The sequence below is a fragment of the Rhinoraja longicauda genome, chromosome 5, assembly GCF_053455715.1.
Source record: "Rhinoraja longicauda isolate Sanriku21f chromosome 5, sRhiLon1.1, whole genome shotgun sequence".
NCBI classification, from domain to species: domain Eukaryota; kingdom Metazoa; phylum Chordata; class Chondrichthyes; order Rajiformes; family Arhynchobatidae; genus Rhinoraja; species Rhinoraja longicauda.
The window spans coordinates 23215606-23236591 of NC_135957.1; the positions used below are offsets into that span (position 1 = coordinate 23215606).

The 20986-nt window shown below is 47.0% G+C and overlaps 1 protein-coding gene across 1 annotated transcript in view; it reads left to right on the forward strand.

Annotated features, from left to right (window-relative positions):
• The window catches only part of eif2ak2 (eukaryotic translation initiation factor 2-alpha kinase 2), a 45805-nt gene extending 24819 nt beyond the window's left edge, over nucleotides 1-20986 (forward strand). The window contains exons 10-21 of the mRNA XM_078399093.1: nucleotides 1373-1428; nucleotides 1858-1921; nucleotides 4296-4324; nucleotides 5274-5316; nucleotides 7668-7702; nucleotides 9363-9482; nucleotides 10616-10699; nucleotides 12635-12815; nucleotides 13139-13270; nucleotides 14324-14425; nucleotides 17416-17478; nucleotides 17824-20986. Coding sequence (XP_078255219.1) covers nucleotides 1373-1428; nucleotides 1858-1921; nucleotides 4296-4324; nucleotides 5274-5316; nucleotides 7668-7702; nucleotides 9363-9482; nucleotides 10616-10699; nucleotides 12635-12815; nucleotides 13139-13270; nucleotides 14324-14425; nucleotides 17416-17478; nucleotides 17824-17982 — 1068 coding nt within the window. The 3' untranslated portion in view covers nucleotides 17983-20986. The remainder of the gene's footprint in view (nucleotides 1-1372; nucleotides 1429-1857; nucleotides 1922-4295; nucleotides 4325-5273; nucleotides 5317-7667; nucleotides 7703-9362; nucleotides 9483-10615; nucleotides 10700-12634; nucleotides 12816-13138; nucleotides 13271-14323; nucleotides 14426-17415; nucleotides 17479-17823) is intronic.

The window sequence follows — 20986 nt, forward strand, 5'->3', positions numbered from 1 at the left end:
TATGTCTTAAATGTTATTTTCATATCTCTTAAATGCCTCTATTTTATCTCTTAAATACCACTATTGTATCTCTTAAATGGCACTAATATATCTCGTAAATGCCACAATGGTATCTCTTAAAAGCCACTGTTGTCTATCTTGGGTCAGTGCTTGCGAAGATTGTTAGCAAAGCCACATTTTAATATGGGGTGATAGGGAGAGGAATAGTTTGATGAAATTAGGACTAGTTTAGTTTAGAGATACAACACGGAAACAGGCCTTCCGGCCCACTGGGGTTGCGCTGACCAGCGATCCCCGCGCATTAACACTATCCTACATACACTAGGAACAGTTTAAAAAAAAGATTTACCAAGCCAATTTAGTGGCATACCTGTACGTCTTTGGAGTGTGGGAGGGAACCAAAAACCTCGGAGAAAACCCACGCGGTCATGGGGAGAACGTACAAACTCCGTACAGACATAGTCAGGATCGGGTCTCTGGTGCTGCAAGTGCTGTAAGGCAGCAACTCTACCGCTGCGCCACCGTGCCGCCCTAATGGAATGTTGTTGTGAAATTAAAGAGATGGTCATAGCAATGATGGGCGGTTATAATCGAGTGCACAGAGGAAACTTACTCACTGATTAGTGAGGCAATAAGAAGATCTAGAGGGGGGAGGAAGAGGCGATATCATTTAACTTGATTAACTAGAAATTAGATTGTTGGTACCTTTCTTCAATCCGCAAATAATGCATAAAAGTATATTTCTCTGATCATGGCAAGTATTGTTTCAGAGCCAGGTACTACCCAATGGGAAATTGAATTGGGTACAATACTGGGGAAGGATTTAAACGTGGGTAAGATGACACGTCCTCATGATTTTTGTACTAAGATTTTGCTCAATTGTGTAATTTTGTTGCAGGCGTCTGATTGAGTGTGAACGCCCATCAAATAACAGTGAGCTGGAGGCACAAGCAACTGCAGGCGCTGAAACACAAGCAGAACACAAAGTGATGGAGCATCTCAGCAGATCAGGCAGCATCTGTGGAGGGAATGGACAGGCAACGTTTTGGATCGAGACACCTTCTTCGGACTCTTCAGAATGGGAGTCTGAAGAAAGATCCCAACCCAGAACCTTATCTGTCCATCTCCCTCCTCAGATGCTGCCTGACCTGCTGAGTTCCTCCAGCAGTTTGTTTATTTCAAGTAACAGTGAACGCCTGTTCTTAAGCAAGAGTTTTGTCAGGGTCTGGCATTGCGGATTCCATGCATACAAAGTGTTTGGTTCGAAGAGTAAATTAAATTTAGGAAATCAGTTTTCTAGTTTGATTAGTTTGTTTACTCGCATACTCGCATACTAATTTTGTTTTTTGTTTTTGTTTCATACATTTGATAGCCCAATAGCTCCAGTAATATGTTAAACAGTTCTTCACAAGATGGGCCTGTGTCCACGTAAGTATGTGAAAGTGCGCACAGATACTTTGTACTTTAATAAAAAGAAGCATGTAAAATTCCAAACATTTCACTTTGCTCATAGTGTTAATAACTTAGAGTCGTGTTGGTAATGTTAGGGGTAATGCTTTTATTAGTTTATTATTTCATAATTCGCTCAAGAGAATATTCATAGAGGTCAGACAGTTTTACAGCATGGAAACAGGCCCTTCAGCCTGCCAAGTCTGCACTTTCAATCAAGCAGTGCAATTTCAGTGCAATTTATTAACAATTTATTTGAATGAATAAAATTAATCCCTGACTTGTTGGCAATGGCGTATGATCTTCCTGGGTGAGTTATATCTACTTCAAGTGGGAGTTCTCTGTTTCAATCAGAATGGCAATGAATCAATTAAAATATATTCAGTTTCCCTTTTCTCATTCTCCTAGGGGAAGTGCCAATTCTGGGGATAACTCCAATTCCACATCATCTGAACCTTCTACACCCAGCATGGTAAGCTACTCATTAAACCTGTCATTAAGCTGGAAAGGCTGCGGAGAGATTTACAAGCATGTTGCCAGGACTCGAGGGGCTGAGGTTGAGCAGGCTAGGACTATTCCACAGAGGATGAGAGCTGATCTTTTAGAGGTGTATAAAATCATGAGGGGGATTGATAGGGTTAAAGCACAGAGTATTTTACGCAGAGTAGAAGAATCAAGAACCAGAGGACCTTTGTAAAAGGTGAGAGAGGAAAGATTTAATACAAGCCTGTTTAGTTTAGATATACAGCTTGGAAATAGGCCCTTTGGCCTACCAAGTCAAATAGGCCTACCAAGTCAAATAGGCCCTTTGGCCTACCAAGTCAAATAGGCCCTTTGGCCTACCAAGTCCGCGCCAACCAACTATTACCCTGCACACTAGTACTATCGTACACACAAGGGAAAATTAACAGAAGCCAATTAGCCTACAAACCCGCAAGTCTTTGGAATGTGGGAGGAAACTGGAGCACCTGGAGGAAACCCACATGGTCACAGGGCGAACTTGCAAACTCCATAAAGACAGTACCCATAGTCAGGAACGAATCCAGGTCTCTGGCGCTGTAAGACAGCAACTCTACTGCTGCGCCACTGTGCCACTAACAGGGCGAGGAACGACTTTTTCACACAGAGGCTGGATGTATGAAACAAGCTGCCTGAGAAGGTAGCTGAGGCAGGTAAATGTAAAAACATTTAAAAGACACTTGGAAAGGATTAGAGGGATATGGGCCAAACGTGGACAGGTGGGACTAGATAAGATGGGGCATCGTGGTTGGCATGGACGAGTTGGGCCGAAGGGCCTGTATGTGCGCTCTATGACTCTGACTCTAATTATAACAGGGAATAGCAAGCCCCTTGCCCTTGGTTATACTTTGCTTTCTGGACAGGGGATTTCCCAGGAAGAGCATCTGGCCTGGTCCCAAGGCACTGCTCGGAATGGCAACAGGTGTCCTCCCCATTGTACCTTGTCTGATGTTTATTCTCCAGCCAATATCAGTATGATATATTTTGTGGCAATGATTCCAGATTTCTCTATGTCAGGGGCCATTCTGCCCATTGAGGCTACGGCAGCACATGGGTTAGCCCCATTCCCCCATTAATTATCCTGACAACCCATTCTCCGCACATTCCCGACAATCCTATCACGCACCTCCACACAAGGGACAATTCACAGTGGCAACGTAATCTGCCAACCTTTGGGATGTGGGAGGAGATTGGAGCACCGGGAGTAAACCCACACAGTCACAGGGCCAACACTTTTCCTAGCTTAAAAACACTAACATATTTCTAAAAGGCTATGAAGTAAATGGAGACATTTTGTGCTGGGGATCGGCCTGTGCTGATCCCAAGGCAGTGGTCAGAAGAGCAGGTGACTGTTCCATTGTGCCCTATCCAATATCCTTTCTATCCCTATGTTTGAAAGCATAATATAAATGTGTAAATATATAACTCAGCGAGATATATTTACACAAATAGCGAGACCTTGCTCCCCTCTACTCTCAGAGATTTTAATGCAACACAGAGACATGATTTGTTTGTGATGGATATTTATCTTCCAGTCAGATGTGCCTGGTCAGTATAACATTGAGGGAGTCTTCCTTCCTGCTTTGGTGCTGACCACACCCAGACTGTCTACAGGTGGGCTTCCCACTGGGAGGGACAGCTTACATCCTTTGCATTATGCTTTCACATTGTTAACTTCCTCTGTCCACTCCTACCCTTCCAACAACCCTGGCCCCATGCTTCCTGTCTCTGTCTCTGCTCACTCCCTCACTCACTCCTCCACCCTCAATCCCTCCACCTCCTCACACACTTCCCACACTTTCTAGCGTGTTTTTCACTCCACAGTGCCTCTGTTCACTCACTCATTGCAATCCCGAACTACCAGACTGGGTCTGTGGGAAATCAAACTCGGGGCAGGTCCAAGGTTCTAATGCAGATACAACAGAACACAGATCTGATGCTGAAAATTCAAAATGACACCAGAACACTCTGTACTTGCCCTTTGCTCTATCTATTGTACTGGAGTTTGATAGTATTTATCTATAGTATATCTGATCTGTTGGGACAGCATGCAAAACAAAGCTTTTCACTGTACCTCAGTACATGTGACAATAATAAACCCAGGGAGCAACGGAGACCTGAAACGTTAACTCTTTTTCTCTCTCCTCGGAAGCTCCTGACCTGCTGCACATTAGCAGCATTTTCTGTTTTTCTTCTTAAAGGAATAAAAGGCTGGTCTGTTACAAATGGCAAGATCTCCCTATGTCCTCCAGTTATGTCGGGCAGGGTTTGTGTCTCCAAGTTCTGTGTTGTCAGTTGTTACTCAGATTTTTGTTCTTACTTTGCAGATGAGCATAAGTGGATCCAGAGCCAGAAGGTACTGTCTCTCACTGTCATTTATGTCCCGACTATGGTGCACTTTTGAACGGAATATTTCACAATTCATTTTACCAGCTTAGTTTAGTTTAAAGATACAGTGGGGAAACAGGCCCTTCAGCACACCGCGTCCACGCCGACCAGCGATCACCGCGCACTATCACTATCCAACACACTAGGGACGATTTACAATTTTACCAAACCAATTAACCTGCAAACAGGTATGTCTTTGGAGTGTGGGAGGAAACTGGAGTAAAGCCCACACAGGTCACAGACGTTTTACTGACAGCACCCGTAGTCAATATCAAACCCGGGGCTCTCGTGCTGTAAGGCAGCAACTCTACCGCTCCCCCTGTCGATTATTGAGAAGGCAACATCATCAAGATCCACTCTGGAGTCCTGAGCCGACTTTTCTGGCTGATGCTGAGTGTTGGCCATGAATTGAGCGTGTGCTACACTGTTGGAGGCATTATCATGCGGCTCCAATGTTAAAACAAGCACCCATCTCCTCATACAGGAGATTCCAGCTCACTCTCCCATAGGTCCGGGATAATATATGACAGCTGACCTAGCCACAGCCTTGTTGTTGTGTATGAGCTTTCACTGGCAATGCATTGGCTGCAATGGTCCTGCATTGCATTATAACCGTGATGCACCTCAGAGGTGCACTGCTGGCTGCCAAACCCTTCCAGACATCCTGGGGTCAGCAAAGACCTGGACCATCTCCAATGCACTGCTGGACTTGACAGACCCTATACTGCCCCTTACATGGAAACGTCTAAGATGTTTGCGAGGGCTGATGTTACAGTTTTGTTTATAGAGGCCTCCATAAGATCATCACTTTGTGCCTTGTAAGTTATTGTCTGACACCTGTCTGGTGACTGAACGTAAGAATGATTGCATGTTATTCTAACCGGGTGATCACTATTCCTTTGTTCTTGTGACGTTAGATCATTAGCACCGACCTGGACTGCTGAAACGCCATTCCATCAGGTACAATAGCTCTAGTCAATATTGAATCACTGGATGAAACTCGTACTACCCTTGTGCACATAGTGACCATGAAGCAGGGAACCATTCAGCCCATCTAACCAATGCTAACTCTTTGCATGGGCTATTTCCATTGACCTCTATTGCTTTCATATTTTTCTTCACCCAAAGAGCTTGAAGAGCAGCTCCTTCAGACAGTGGACGCAGAAGCCTCCCACTTTCTACGTAAATGTGGGAAAAAAGGTCTCAGGAATGGCAGGTGTAACCAACTTCAAACTCGGTTTCAGAGGGTAGCGCTGTATAGTAACCCCCTGTGACTGTGCACCACCGATAACTCGTTGATTGTGAGGTTCTTCCATTTTCCTCTGCATCTTCCGACTGACCCCCCTGTTCCTGAGGCAGTCCCGGTGCAGGGCTGAGGGAGTGCAACACTGCCAGCTCTGCAGTCACTCGGGCACAAGCCCCTGACTGCTCCCTCTGCTGGTTGTGTGGAGCTTCTGCAGTGAGCATAGACGCAAAATGCTGCAGTACTCAGAGGTCAGGCAGCATCCGTGGAGAAAAAGAATAGGTGGCATTTTGGATCAAGACCCTTCTTCAAACAGATAGTCAGGTGAAAGGGAATCAAGAGGTGTAGAAGATACAAGGAACAAATGAATGAAAGGTATGCAAAAAGCAACGAATATCAAGGAAAGGTGGAGCCCACAATGATCCATTGTTGGCTGTGGGCTAGGTGATAACGAGATATGCAGACAGTGCAACTCAACAGGACAACAGTGAAATTAGTACGATAACCAGGTTGGTGGTGGAATGGAGAAAGAGGGGATGTAATGGTGACTTAAAGTTGGAGAAATCAATAATCATACCACTGGGTTGTAAGCTGCCCAAGTGAAATATGAGGTGTTGTTCCTCCAGTTTGCGTGTGGCCTCGCAATACAATACAATATATCTTTATTGTCATTGTACAGGGGTACAACGAGATTGGGAATGTGCCTCCCATACGATGCAATAATTTAATTAATTTAAACAACAACAACCCAACGAAACAAATTGTAACAGTTTTAAGACAGAATAAAGTGCAAGTAGATCTGTGCCGGATCACTGTGTGTTTTGACCATCCGGCTCAGCAGGACCGGTTCATAGCAGCTATGGCCCTGGGGATGAAGCTGTTCCCCAGCAGTTCCACTCTGACAGTGGAGGAGGCAGTGAGGGTGCTGTCACTGTGAGCTGCACACCAGCAGAGGGAGGGCTGTAGGAGCATAGCACCACCATTATTTGCCCAGACACTCTCAAGCGCCAGCAAACAGCAACTTGGGCTGCTGACCTGCTGCCTTTCCTCTGTATCATTTAGATAATAGGTGCAGGAGTAGGCCATTCGGCCCTTCGAGCCAGCACCTCCATTCACTGAGATCATGGTTGATCATCCGCAATCAGTACCCCGTTCCTGCCTTCTCCCTATATGCCTTGACTCCGCTATCCTTAAGAGATCTATCTAACTCTCTCTTGAAAGCATCTGGGGAATTGGCGAGAATTCCACAGATTTACAACTCTCTGAGTGAAAAAGTTTTTCCTCATCTCCGTTCTAAAAGGCCTACCCCTTATTCTGAAACTGTGGCCCCTGGTTCTGGACTCCCCCAACATCGGGAACATGTTTCCTGCCTCTAGCGTGTTCAATCCCTTAATAATCTTATATGTTTCAAAAAGATCCCCTCTCATCCTTCTAAATTCCAGAGTATACAAGCCTAGTCGCTACAGTCTTTCAACATAGGACAGTCCCGCCATTCCGGGAATCAACCTCGTGAACCTACGCTGCACTCCCTCAATAGTAAGAATGTCCTTCCTCAAATTTGGAGACCAAAACTGCACACAGTACTCCAGGTGTGGTCTCACTAGGGCCCTGTACATCTGCAGAAGGACCTCTTTGTTCCTATACTCACCTCCTCTTGCTATGAAGGCCAACATTCCATTAGCTTTGTTCACTCCTTTTGTACCTGCATGCTTACTTTCAGTGACTGATGCACTAGGACACCCAGATCTCGTTGTACGTCCCCTTTTCATTGCCGAAATCTTCCCCTTTGTTCTATCTACCGCACTTGAATTTGTCTTGATCATATTTATGTATAATATTACCTTATCTGATTAATAGCATGCAAAACAAAGCTTTTCACTGTACCTTGATACACATGACAATAATAAACTTACCCTGATCAAACTTAAATGACCTAAGTATTTCTTCCTCCCCTTGGTCTCTTTTGAGGTAAAATACTGTCTCATTGCTTGGCATTAAATCAAGAAATGCTTCCCTAACAAGCAAAACTAGAGAGATTTAATCATTTATGCATCTTTCTGACTTACAGGACAATGGGCAAGATAATAAGAGGGAGATGATGAGGTAAGAGACTATAGATTTGCACAAATATCAGAATCGCAGTTCCGCCAACTGGGTTCAATCCTGACCTCCGGTACTGTGTATGTGGAATTTGCCTGATCCTCTGTGACAGCCCCAGATGCCCAGTTTCCACCCACATCCCAAAGACGTGCGGATGAATAGGTTAATAGGCCTCTGTAAATTGGCCCTTAATGTGTGTAGAGAGTATAGAGATAGCATAGAACTAATTTGAATGGGTGATCGATGGCTGGGGTGGACTTGGTGGGTTAAAATGCCTATTTCCATGCTGTTTGTCTCTAAACTCTAAACTCTCTAAACATAGGGGAGTAGTGGAATCTGAGGAGGATTTGATGGGAATATGGAGAAAATAAGATGGGACCATTGTAAATGTTTGTGGCAGACTCACTGGGCAAGGCCTGATTGACTTCATGCCTCTATATGTTCCTCAAAGTGCAACAGAAGTTCATAAGTTCTGGGAGCAGAATTGGGCCCTTCAGCCCTTCAAGTCTAGTCCACCATTCAATCATGACTGATCTATATTTCCCTCTCAACTCCATTCTCCTGCTTTCTCCCCATAACCCCTGACACCCATACTAATCAAGAATCTGTCAATCTCTGCTTTAAAAATATCCACTGACTTGGCCTCCACAACCTTCTGTGGCAATGCATTCCACAGATTCACCACCCTCTGATTAAAGAAATTCCTCCTCATCTCCTTTCTAAAGGTATGTCCTTTTATTCTGAGGCTATGCCCTCTGGTCCTGGACTCTCCCACTAGTGGAAACATACTCTCCACATCCACTCTATCCAGGCTTTTAAGCGTTGAAATGTACGTTCAATAAAATCTCACTTGGGACACAGTTTAAAGAAAATGGATGGGTCACATGATGCTTTCTCTGTCAGCGTCCTCGGCCTGAGTAGTAGATGAAGGCCAGCGGGGTGTAGGAGATGAACTGGGCCACATCTATGGTCCTAGTGTGCTTTCGGTGCCTCCCATGGAATGTACAGATGAATCCCCTCGGCACCTCTCTCGGGTATTGGCCACGTGCTCTCAAACCCCATCCTTAAATGTCGCAGTCGCTCCATTTTGCAATCGTAGATTCATCAAATCATAGAGCACGAAACAGGCCCTTCGGCACAACATGCCCATGCCCACCTGAATGCCCCATCTACACTAGTCCCACCTGTCCGCGTTTGTCCCACATCCCTCTAAACCTTTCCTATCCATGTACCTGTCCGAATACCTTTTAAATGTTGCTAAAATACCTCCTCAGGCAGCTCATTCCATGTACCCATCACCCTCTGTGTGGAAAAAGTTGCCTCTCAGGTTCTTATGAAATCTTTCCCCTCTCACCTTAATCTTTCCCCTCTTACCTTAATAATCCTTTATAATTTCCAATAACTTATCTTGGCCAAAAGTTTGGTCACTTAGTAAGTCTGAAGAAGGATCCTGACCCGAAATGTCACCTCTCCATGTTCTCCAGAGATGCTGCCTGAGTTACTCCAGCACTTCGTCCCACTAAGGTCTGACTGGGTGCCTTGATGGGTGCTTTAACTATGTGGGTAATGTTCCTGTAAAATGTCTTGCAAGATTACTTACTGATTTCTTTTTGTGTGTTTTTTTTCCCCGAATGCCCTGATGGATTATCTGAAACATCTGCAGCTTTCGTAACTTTACAAATATAGAAATAATTGGTAATGGTGGATTTGGCCGTGTTTACAAAGCAAAGTGTACCCTCGATGAAATTTACTATGCTATAAAGGAGGTTCTTTTCCAGGATGAGTGAGTATATTTTTATTTCTCTTCCTCCCGTTTTAATCTTGATCCTAAAGCTTTTCACTGTACCACAGTACACTTGACAATAAACTAAACTAAAACTAATCTAAAACTAAATCTCTCCTGCTGTCCGTGTGGAGTCTGCATGCTCTCCCTCTGACCACGCGGGTTTCAGCCGGGTGCTCCGGCTTCCTCCCACATCCGAAAGGCATGATGTTCACCAGGTTAAATGTCCACAGTAAATTACCCAAAGAGAATTGGTGTGTGGTGGAATCTGGGGCGAACTGATGGGGATGGGAGGAGAGAATAAAGAGGGATTAGTATGAACGGTTGGTTGATTGTAGGTGGGTCCAAGGGCGTGTTTACGTGTTGCACCATTCTCTGATTTTAAATGTCCACAGAATTCTCTCAAGTGGAATAAAATAGCTGTTTGTAGGTTCAGGTTTATTATTGTAATGTATACCGAGATACAGTGAAACACCTTGTTTTAGCTCTCAGCATTGCAGTGCCAAAGACAAAGTCCAATGTCCGATATGGGATAGAGGTGAATCAGACTGTGCCCTATTTATGGTAGGACCATTAGATAGAAGCCTGATAACAGAGGGGAAGCATCTGTTCCTGAGTCTGGTGGTGCACGCTTTTATATTTCTGTATCTCCTGCCCCATGGGAGTGGGGATAAGAAGGAATGGTCGGGATGGGACAAATCTTTGATTATGTTGGCTGCTTTTCCGTGGCATACTGAAGTGTATATGAGAGCCAATGGTGAAGAGTGGTCTGTGTGGTGGAACGGGCTATATCTACATTTCTCTACAATGACTGGTCGACTTGTCCTTTCTGGCATTGACTAGATGGAAGATAGATGTAAAATGCTGTAGTAACTCAACATGACAGACAGCATCTCTGGATAGAAGGAATGGTGACGTTTTGGGTCGAGATCCTTCGTCAGTCTGAAGAAGGGTCTCGATGCGAATGGTCACCAATTCCTTCTCTCCAGAGATGCTGTCTGTCCCAATGAGTTACTCCAGCATTTTGTCTATCTTCGGTTTAAATCAGCGTCTGCAGTTCCTTCCTACACATTGACTAGATGGACTTCTCATATGTTTTTGATTCCGACATGATGCTTTTGATTTCTAATTAGCAATGTAAGACGTGAAGTCACCGCGTTGGCAAAGATGGAACATCCCAACATTGTCCGATACCACACTTGCTGGACTGAAGAAAGGTAGTGGAAGTCAATGGGTTTGTTACTATGTGAAGAACATTAAATGTCTTTAAGAGAAGACTGTCCTCTGTTTGAACAGCACTCTTACCTCTGAGTTGGCCTTAGATTCAAATCACATAATCCAGGCTAAAACCCCCAGCGTCTTTATTGGGGCAGAAGTGCCTTCTTCTGAACATGAATAAACAGAGATCCCAGCGGCCATTGCAGTTGAATGTTGAAATTCCAATGGAGGTTTAAATGATCAAGGAAGATTAGACTTTACTTTAGACTTTAGAGATACAGCATGGAAACAGGCCCAATCAGTCCACCGAGTCCGCGCCAACCAGCAACCATCCCGTACACTAGCATTATCTTTCACACTAAGGACAATCTAAGATTTTTACTGAACCCAGTCAACCTACACACCTATACATCCTTGGTGTGCGGGAAGACACCGGAGCACCCGGAGAAAACCCACACAGCCGCAGGGAAAACGTACAAACTCCATACAGATCGCACCCTTGGTCAGGATGGAACCCGTGTCTCTAGCGCTGTAAGGCAGCAACTCTACCGCTGCACCACCGTGCTGCCCTGAGATCTCCTCAGAACCCTTCAACATTCACCCTTCAACTAATAACATTGATTATCCCGACAATATCACACCACTGCTTATGTCACACCCCAATTACTCTGTAGTAATTGCCTACCACACATCCCGTGTTGCAGTGGCGATGACAATTTGAGTAATTACACTTGCGATGGAGGGTTTGTGCATGTGCTAAGCTTGTGAAAAGCAAATCGTCCTTTCCTGGAATTCTTGTCTCAGGGCTGTCTATGACTGTTTCCCAATTATTAATGAGACCTCCTTCCACACTTGGGCTGGGAATGGCAAACCGCAGTACTCATCGTTGACAGCTCCACTGATATAAAGGGTAGACATTTGGGATATCTACTTGGTATGTCTACTTTGAAGAAGTTGTCCAACGAGAGCTCTGCAACATCATCTCTTGCTGCTCCCCCCCTGTGATTCCTCCTGTTCTCCGACTCTACAACCATGTTTTAACCCAGACTCGCTACCACAGCCACGTGTTTTTTCTCGGTACTTGCCTGCGTCTCCCACCTTCCAGCTCCTGTTCCAGACTCTTCTACATCGGCGAGACCAAACGTAGACTCGGCGATCGTTTTGCTGAACACCTTCGCTCAGTCCGCCTGAACCTACCTGATCTCCCGGTTGCTAAACACTTTAATTCTCCTTCCCATTCCTACACAGATTTTTTCTGTCCTAGGTCTCCTCCATTGTTAGAGTGAGGCTAAATGCAAATAGGAGGAACAAGGTTCAACGTTTGTTTACTGTCACATGTACCAATTAAGGTACAGTGAAATTCAGCACCTCATATTTCGCTTGGGCAGCTTACAGCCCAGTGGTATGATTATTGTTTTCTCTAACTTTAAGTAACCCCGGCATTCCCTCTCTCTCTATCCCTCCCCCACCCAAGTTGCACCAGCTTCTCATTTTCACCCAACAAACAGCTTACAATGGCCTGTTTCCTTTATCATTGTTCCTTTTTTGCCTATCAATCATTCATTGTTCTTTATCTTTCTACATCATCGTCTATATCGCTCGTTTCCCTTATCCCTAACCAGTCTGAAAAAGAGTCTCAACCCGAAGCGTCACCTATTCCTTCTCTCCAGAGATGCTGTCTGTCCCGCTGAGTTACTCCGTTTTTTTGTGTCCATAGACATTTTGGATGCCTGGGATATACTGTCCAGGTACAGGACATCCCAGCATACATGTTACAGAGGTTGCTGGGGTTACATTAGCTTTGTGGTGAAATTGTGTCTGGTTAGCACGCAACAAAAGCTTTTCACTATACCTCAGTACATGTGACAATAAACTTAACTCATGTGGGTGACTGCATCAAGTTTCTTACGATGTCTTTTCATTTTCAATTGTAGAAATAAGAAGAAATATCTGTGCATCCAAATGAAGTTATATGGCAAGAACTTGAGTAATTGGATAGAAGATCCTAAAAATTATCAGTCCCAGACGAACGTTAAATCGCTGGACATAATGCGCCAATTATTACATGGAGTTGGCTACATTCATCAAGAAAATCTGTTTCATCGAGACCTGAAGGTCAGACCATTGGAATTGTGTGGGGGAAAGATTTAATAGTCTGAGGGGTAACTTTTTTGCACGAATAGTGGGTGTATAGAATGAGCTGCCGGAGGAGGTAATTGAGGCAGGTACTATTAATGTTTAGGAAACATTTAGAAAGATACATGGATAGGACGGGTTTTGAGGGATGTGGGCCAAACGTGGGTAGGTGGGACAAGTGTAGATGGGATATGTTAGGTGATGTGGGCAAGTTGGGCTGAAGGGCCTTCCACGCTGTATGTGTCAATGACTCTATCAAATGTTGCAAATTAACTGAATGGATTTTGTTCTGGTGAAAATAGCCAGCGAACATCTTCCTGACAGAAGAAACCAAGCTGGAGGCAAAGATCGGTGACTTTGGTCTCGTTAGAGTGAAAGACCAGATCCCTGTCACCATGAACGTGGGAACACGTCCGTACATGAGTCCGGAACAGGTATGAGGACAAATCGATCAGTCGCTGAATCACAGGAGATGTTGGCTAGGCCCATAGCCTGTGCAGACACTTTTACAAAAACATTATCCGGTTACTTCCTGTTCTCATCTTCCTGCAAATGCTGTTGAACTGCAGAAGGAGTTAAAAAATGTTAACCTCTTTCAGCTTTCGGCACTTGGCCTTCATCGGTTAGAGTATTATTGGTTGTAGAAGTTGGGAGTCATGTTACAGTTATGTAAGACGTTGGTGAGGCCACATTTAGAGTATTGTGTTCAGTTCTGGGCGCCATGTTAAAGGAAAGATGTTGTCAGTTGTTGATGTAGCAGTCACACCATCGCTCTGCAAGAACGGATTTCGGGAAGCTTGTCCTCCTTCGCTGAGCCGATGATCTTCCAGCAGAACTTGACGTCCATCTCAGAGATCGGAGAGTCCTCTGTACACAGTTGTTGCTTTTGGGGGGGGGCAGGATCCGCAACCAGGATAACTAACGTGCTTTCGCAGTCCCACTGGGCTGGAGGGCAGCAGCAGCGAAATCCCAGCTGTTGTGTTTGGATGAGCTGAGGAGGGGGTGGGAAGTTCTGCTGGAAGTAAAGGAGCAGACCAACATTTATGTGGAAGCAGCATCCTTATGAATTGAGAAGGCAGGAATTGAGCAGGGAGGGAGGAACATACTTTGTAAGCAAGGGCAGCACGGTGGAGCAGCAGTAGAGTTGCAGCCTTACAGTGCTAGAGCCCTGGGCCCCGGGTTCAATCCTGACCACCGGTGCTGTCTGTATGGAGTTTGTACGTTCTCCCTGTGACCGTGTGGGTTTTCTCCGAGATCTTCGTTTTCCTCCCACATTCCAAAGATGTACAGGTTTGTAGGTTAATTGGCTTGGTGTAAATGTAAATTTTCCCTAGTGTGTGTAGGATAGTGTTAATGTGCGGGGATTGCTGGTCAGTGCGGTCTTGGTGGGCCGAAGACCCTGTTTCTACGCTGTATCTCTAAAACTAAAAACAACCACCTGAAGAGGGGGAATGCTAACTAATTTCTCATCTGCCTTGCCTCTACAGTGCACACAGGACTACAACCACAAGGTCGACATCTTTGCCCTGGGGCTGATTTTCTTTGAGCTACTGTGGATGTATCTTGGCACAGAATCAGAAAAAGCACACGTGAGTTTGTCAGTCACATGTATAGGGCAGCAAGGTGGCACAGCGGTGGAGTTCTTGCCTTACAATGCTTACAGTGCCAGGGACTGAGGTTCAATTCCAACTACGGGTGCTGTCCGTACACAGTTTGTACGTTCTCCTCGTGACCGCGTGGGTTTTGTCTGAGATCTTCGATTTCCTCTTAGTCTCCAAAGATATACAGGTTTGTGGGTTAATTGGCTTGGTATAAATGTAAATTGTCCCTAGTGTGTGTAGGGTAGTGTTCATGTGCGGGGTTGCTGGTCGGTGCAGTCTCGGTGGGACAAAGGCCCTGTTTCTGCGCTGTATCTCTAAACTAAAGTAAACTTCCCCTGAAGCCCGGGCCCAGTCTCGGGGTGGGGGGTCGGTACGAGTTGGGACTGGAGGGAGGGGAGAGCCGAGTCCTGGGGCATGTGGGCTGGAGGCGGATACAAATGTGAGGAGACGTGATGGAGGGGCTAGGGAGTGGGTGAGGGAATGGAGGGGGTGGAGAGGGATTGGAGGGTAAGGGTGAAGAGGAGCGGGGGGAGACGGGATAGAGGTTTGGATTGGAGGGAGTGCAGGATAAGGGGACTGGAGGGGAGAGGGAGTGTGGGAGAGGGGACGGTGGTGAGAGGAAGGTGGGGTGCAGTGACGAAGGGGAGTCAGGGAGGTGTGGGAGAGGGGACGGTGGTGAGAGGAAGGTGGGGTGCAGTGATGGAGGGGAGAGGGAGTGTGGGAGAGGGGACAGTGGTGAGAGGGAGGATGTGGTGCAGTGATGGAGGGGAGAGGGAGTGTGGGAGAGGGGACGGTGGTGAGAGGGAGGATGTAGTGAGAGGGAGGTGGGGTGCAGTGATGGAGGGGAGTCAGGGAGGTGTGGGAGAGGGGACGGTGGTGAGAGGGAGGTGGGGTGCAGTGATGGAGGGGAGAGGGAGTGTGGGAGAGGACGGTGGTGAGAGGGAGGTGGGGTGCAGTGATGGAGGGGAGTCAGGGAGTGTGGGAGAGGGGACGGTGGTGAGAGGAAGGTGGGGTGCAGTGATGGAGGGGAGAGGGGGTGTGGGAGAGGGGACGGTGGTGAGAGGGAGGTGGGGTGCAGTGATGAAGGGGAGTCAGGGAGGTGTGGGAGAGGGGACGGTGGTGAGAGGAAGGTGGGGTGCAGTGATGGAGGGGAGTCAGGGAGGTGTGGAGAAGGAGACGGTGGTGAGAGGAAGGTGGGGTGCAGTGACGAAGGGGAGTCAGGGAGGTGTGGGAGAGGGGACGGTGGTGAGAGGAAGGTGGGGTGCAGTGATGGAGGGGAGAGGGAGTGTGGGAGAGGGGACAGTGGTGAGAGGGAGGATGTGGTGCAGTGATGGAGGGGAGAGGGAGTGTGGGAGAGGGGACGGTGGTGAGAGGGAGGATGTAGTGAGAGGGAGGTGGGGTGCAGTGATGGAGGGGAGTCAGGGAGGTGTGGGAGAGGGGACGGTGGTGAGAGGGAGGTGGGGTGCAGTGATGGAGGGGAGAGGGAGTGTGGGAGAGGACGGTGGTGAGAGGGAGGTGGGGTGCAGTGATGGAGGGGAGTCAGGGAGTGTGGGAGAGGGATTGTGGGCTCCACCTTTCCTTGATCATCGATGCTTGTTGCCTATCTTTCTTTTATTCATTTGTTCTATTTACTTTCTACATCTCATAATCATATGTTTTGCAACATACAAGGAATTTGATGTGCCATACAGTCACACCAATAAAAAGCAACAAGACACACAAAATACATTTTAACATAAACCTCCACCACAGTGACTCCTCCATATTCCTCACTGTGATGGAAGGCGGAAAAAAAAGTTCAATCTCTTCCCTTCTTTGTTCTCCCGCGATCAGGGGCCTCGATCCTTCTGTTGATGGGACGATCATGGCTACCATAGCCGGCGGTCGGGCCCTGCACGTCGGGGTGATCAAACTCCTGCATCGGGGGGATCTCAGCTCCCCCGCACCGGGCAATCGGACGCCGGTCGGGGCTAGTTGAACCTCCTGTGACTTTGGAGCTTCCCAACATCAGTCTCTACTCGAGACTACGAGCTCCCCGATGTTGAAATCCGCAGGCCACAGTAGGAGCGTTGATCCCAGGCAAGGAATCGCAGGCTCTGATGGTAGGTCCACGGCCCTGCAGTCGGGCTCATAGTTAGTCTCGAGCAAGGCCGCCAGCTCCATGATGTTAGGCTGCATTGCAGCTGGAGATACGATCCGGAAAACAATCGCATCTCCGGCAAGGTAAGAGATTGAAAAAAGTTTCCCCCTCCCCCTCCCCCACCCCCCACATAAAACAAACCAGAGAACATTAACACAAACTTTAAAAACACACTAAAAATAACAAAAAAGACAGACAGACTGTTGGCGAGGCTGCCATCGCTGACGGCGCCACCCGGTGAATCTTGCATTTGCATTTCCCTGGACTCTTGGTCTGAAGAAGGGTCTCGCTACAAAACATCTCCTATTCCTTTCCTCCAGAGATGCTGCCTGATCCACTGAGTTAGTCCAGCATTTTGTGTCTTATCTTTGAATTTGGGTGGCTTATGCCTTTGGCATGCTGGAGCTAAGTTGGCATGTGATGCTGCTGCCTGTGTGCCCAACTGAAGGGTCTCCAGGAGCAATCCTTGTCCTTCCATTAATTGGCTGTTCAACCGAGGAGGCGGCTTGGGGGGAGTGGGCTGCACTCAGCACATCCCCCCCGCCCCCCCGGTTGGCATAGCAACGTGTTTCCAGCTCCACGCCGCCACTTGGGGGCCCAGAATGGAAGTGGCTCCACGCCGCCACTTGGGGGCCCAGAATGGAAGTGCGGGCAGGTGCACAGTGAAGATAGACACAAAATGCTGGAGTAACTCAGCGACTCCAACATTCTTCAGTGTAAATCAGCATCTGCAGTTTCTTCTTACACATTTTGGGTGTACAGTGAAGTTGCCTCAGGTTGAGGGGGAGAGATAGAGATGGAGGAGTAATTTTAATCTGTTTGTTTTTGGTTTATTTAGCATTGGAATACAATTCGCAAGGGAAAGTTTCCTGAGAAGTTTGTTGAGAAGCATCCCGCTGAGGTAACTCTGACCTATTTAATTCTAATCGTATTTTACCAATCAATCATTAACAATATGATATTGAATGCCTTATCCAAGATACCGCCCAACCCAGGCGATTCTGTGTGCTGGTCACAGAAGTGGACCTGCAATCACGTGTTACAATTCTCCACTCTTTTAAATCTCTACCGCTACAGCGACGTTATTCCCTTATCATGTATCTCTGCACCTGGAATGGCTTGATTGTAATCATGTATTGTCTTTCTGCTGACTGGATAGCACGCAACGAAAGCTTGTCACTGTACCTCGGTACACGTGACAATAAACAAAACTCAAACTAAATCCCTCTCCGTCTGTTCCCATCAGAGCGCCTTAATCCAGAAAATGCTGTCGGAGGATGCCAATGAGCGGCCAGAGGCAGATGAGGTGAGGCGGGAACTGGAAGCTTTGTGTGACCAAACTAAGGAAGAAGACAAGGAGGAAGACCCTCCCCAGATACCCATCTCCGATCAGCAACCCAACTAGCCAGCAACTTTCCGATGGAGAAATCTTGTCACATTCTCTTCACAGCTCTATTTTAATACTTATTTTTTACGATAATTTTTTCACAGCTGCACCAAGCAACGTGCGGTATCTGCTTCTATCATTCGAGATTGGTTTCTGGGGGCAGCTTAACGTAAGATTCCTGTCAATGCAACAGGGAATAACGTTTAAGGCTAAGCGGTTGAAAGGTCACTGTGGGTGAATGGGAATATAGATTTGAACGTACAGTCACAGAAGCTTATTAAATGATGGGCAGAGAAGCCTCCTAATTCATATGTTTGTATGAACATTTGTATGTTCACACGGCAGCATTATAAGGCAGCACTCAGTGGGTCCCAGCCTGGCGGTAGATCTGGGAAGGGTGTGCATGGCAGTGTGAGTGGCAGATGCTGGTTTAAACTGAAGATAGACACAAAATGCTGGAGTAACCCAGCGGGACAGGCAGCATCCCTGGAGAAAAGGGTCTCGACCCGAAACATCACCTAGTTCTTTTCACCAGAGATGCTGCCTGTTACTCCAGCATTTTGTGTCTATCTCCTGTTGTATAGGTAGCCACATCCAGCAAAATTCAGCCCAACATCACAGGCTTTGACTTAACACTTCCTTTTTCCCCTTTGGGGCCATTTCCATCTCTCCCAACTACTCTGCCCAGGATTCTTCCTGCAAAGAAACAAGAAACTGCAGGTGCTGGTGAATACACAAAAGGACATAAAGTGCTGGAGTAACTGAGCGGGACAGGCAGCATCTCTGGAGAACATGAATAGGTGATGATTCTGGTCGAGACCCTTCTTCAGACTGGAGATTCTCCCTGTGAACTTGCTCGTCCTCTTCCCCCAACTCACGGTGCATCCTAAAGCCGGTGGTCCTTTGGTCTGGACTTAATTCTTCTGAGCTCCTCGAGATGGTCCTTTATCAAAAAGCAAAAACTGGAGGACGATGCAAATCTAAAATAAAATCAGAAGTTGCTGGAAATACTCAACAGGTCAGTCAGCATCTGTGGAAGGAAAAACAGCGTTAACAATTTGGGTCAACAACATAAATCAGACGTGGGGAAGGTAAGAAAGCAAATGAGTTTACAATAACAGAGAACCGGCAGGGTTGGAGAGAACAGAAGGAATATTTGTGACAGGATGGAGACCGAGAGAGACTGACTAACACGTGGTGATGGTGTTGGCTGGGAGAGGGTGGTCAGAGAGAAACGCAGCACAGACAGAGGCCTTCAGCCCATCAAGTCCACACTGACTATCCACCATCCATTTACACAAATCCTCGTTGAGTCGAGGATCCAGTGGCAGAGTGGGGTGCTGACTCCAAGGTCCGGGTGTTTGGAGAGGCATGCGTTTGGGATCATGGTGTTGAAGGCAGAGCTCTAGGTAATTAATGGGATTCTGATGCAAGTATCCTTGTTATTCAGACGTTCCTCTGTGTGGGTGCAGGCTGGGAGAGGGTGGGGAATGCTTGTTGACAGTCTGCTGGAGAATGGTGACTGCAAATCCTTGAGAAACAGCATCTTCAGTGAATCCAAAATGGGACGGGCGGAATTCCCATGGAATGTCAGAGCTGAAGACATTGGCTGCGGAAGAAAATTCTGGCCCACCGCTTGTTGGAAACAAGGAATGCAGAAAAGGGAAAGGAGAGGGAAGAGAAACAAGGAAGTGCAGATGCTGGTTTACACAAAAAGACACAAAGTGCTGGAGTAACTCAGCAGGCCAGGTAGTATCTTTGGAGAACATGGATAGGTGACGTTTGAGGTCGGGACCCTTCTTCAGACTCGGAATCTGAAGAAAGGCCCGATCCTAAATGTCACATGACCATGTTCTCCGGAGATGCTGCCTGACCAATTGAGTTATTCCCGCGCTCTATGTCCATTTTTAAACTAAAGGGAAGTCCTGTGAGAGGTGAGGAGATCAGAGCTTCCTCGTGGGGTCTATTCTTGCAGGAGAAGTGGCCATCACCCCAGCAGTGATGGGAAAGCTGGAACCCTCTCCTGGCTTCTCTCCTCCACCAGTCTGCACTTCAGACGGACCCATTGCATCAATGAGCACAAGTGATGTAGCTGGTTGAGCCGCTGCCTCAGCTCCCGCCAGGTTCAATCCTGACCTCTGCTGCTGTTTGTGCAATTCTTTGCCACAGAAGACTGTGGAGGCCTTGTCAGGGGATATTTTAAAGCCAGAGATAGATAGGTTCTGGATTCATACGGGTGTCAGAGGTTATGGGGAGAAAGCAGGAGAATGGGGTTAGGAGGGGAGATAGATCAGCCATGATTGAATGGTGGAGTAGACTTGATGGGCCGAATGGCCTAATTCCTCCTATCACTTATGACCTGTGAGATGTTTTAGCACGTTCTCCCTGTGATCCCTTGAGTTTCATTGGATCAGTCTGGATTTCTCCTACATCCCAAAGATTGGCCACTATAACTGCCCCGGGTATGTGGGTAAGTGGTGGAATCTGAGGGGGAGGGTGGATCGGATTTGGCAGCAAGGGGTTAATATAGGATTTGGGTAGCTGATGGTCATTGTGGAGTTGATGGGCTGAAGGGCCTGTTCCTGTGCTGTGACTCTATGACCACCCTCTTCCAGCCAACACCATCACCACATGGCTCAGCCAGTCCCTACTGAGAAAATTCCTGACCCAGAAACGTTAACTGTGGCTCTCACTCCCCAGACACTGCCTGACCCGCTGAGTGTTTCTGTTTTATTTTCTGTTTTTATTTCAGATTTACAGCATCTGCAGCTTCTGATTTTTGATGAGGGATCATTTAGCTGAGCTGAGTGGAGCCAAGTCCCGACTAAAGAAATGTCTCTGGAATGCACCATGAGGTTTGGGAAGAGGCCGAACAGTTCCGTAGGGAAGGATCAGGGCAGAGAGGGTCCATTTGTTGGGAAGGATCTCCATAGACATTCCAAAGACGTACAGTTTTCTGGACAGTGGGTTAATTGGCCACTGAAAATTGCCCCCCTTCCCAGTATGTGGATGAGGGGTGGAA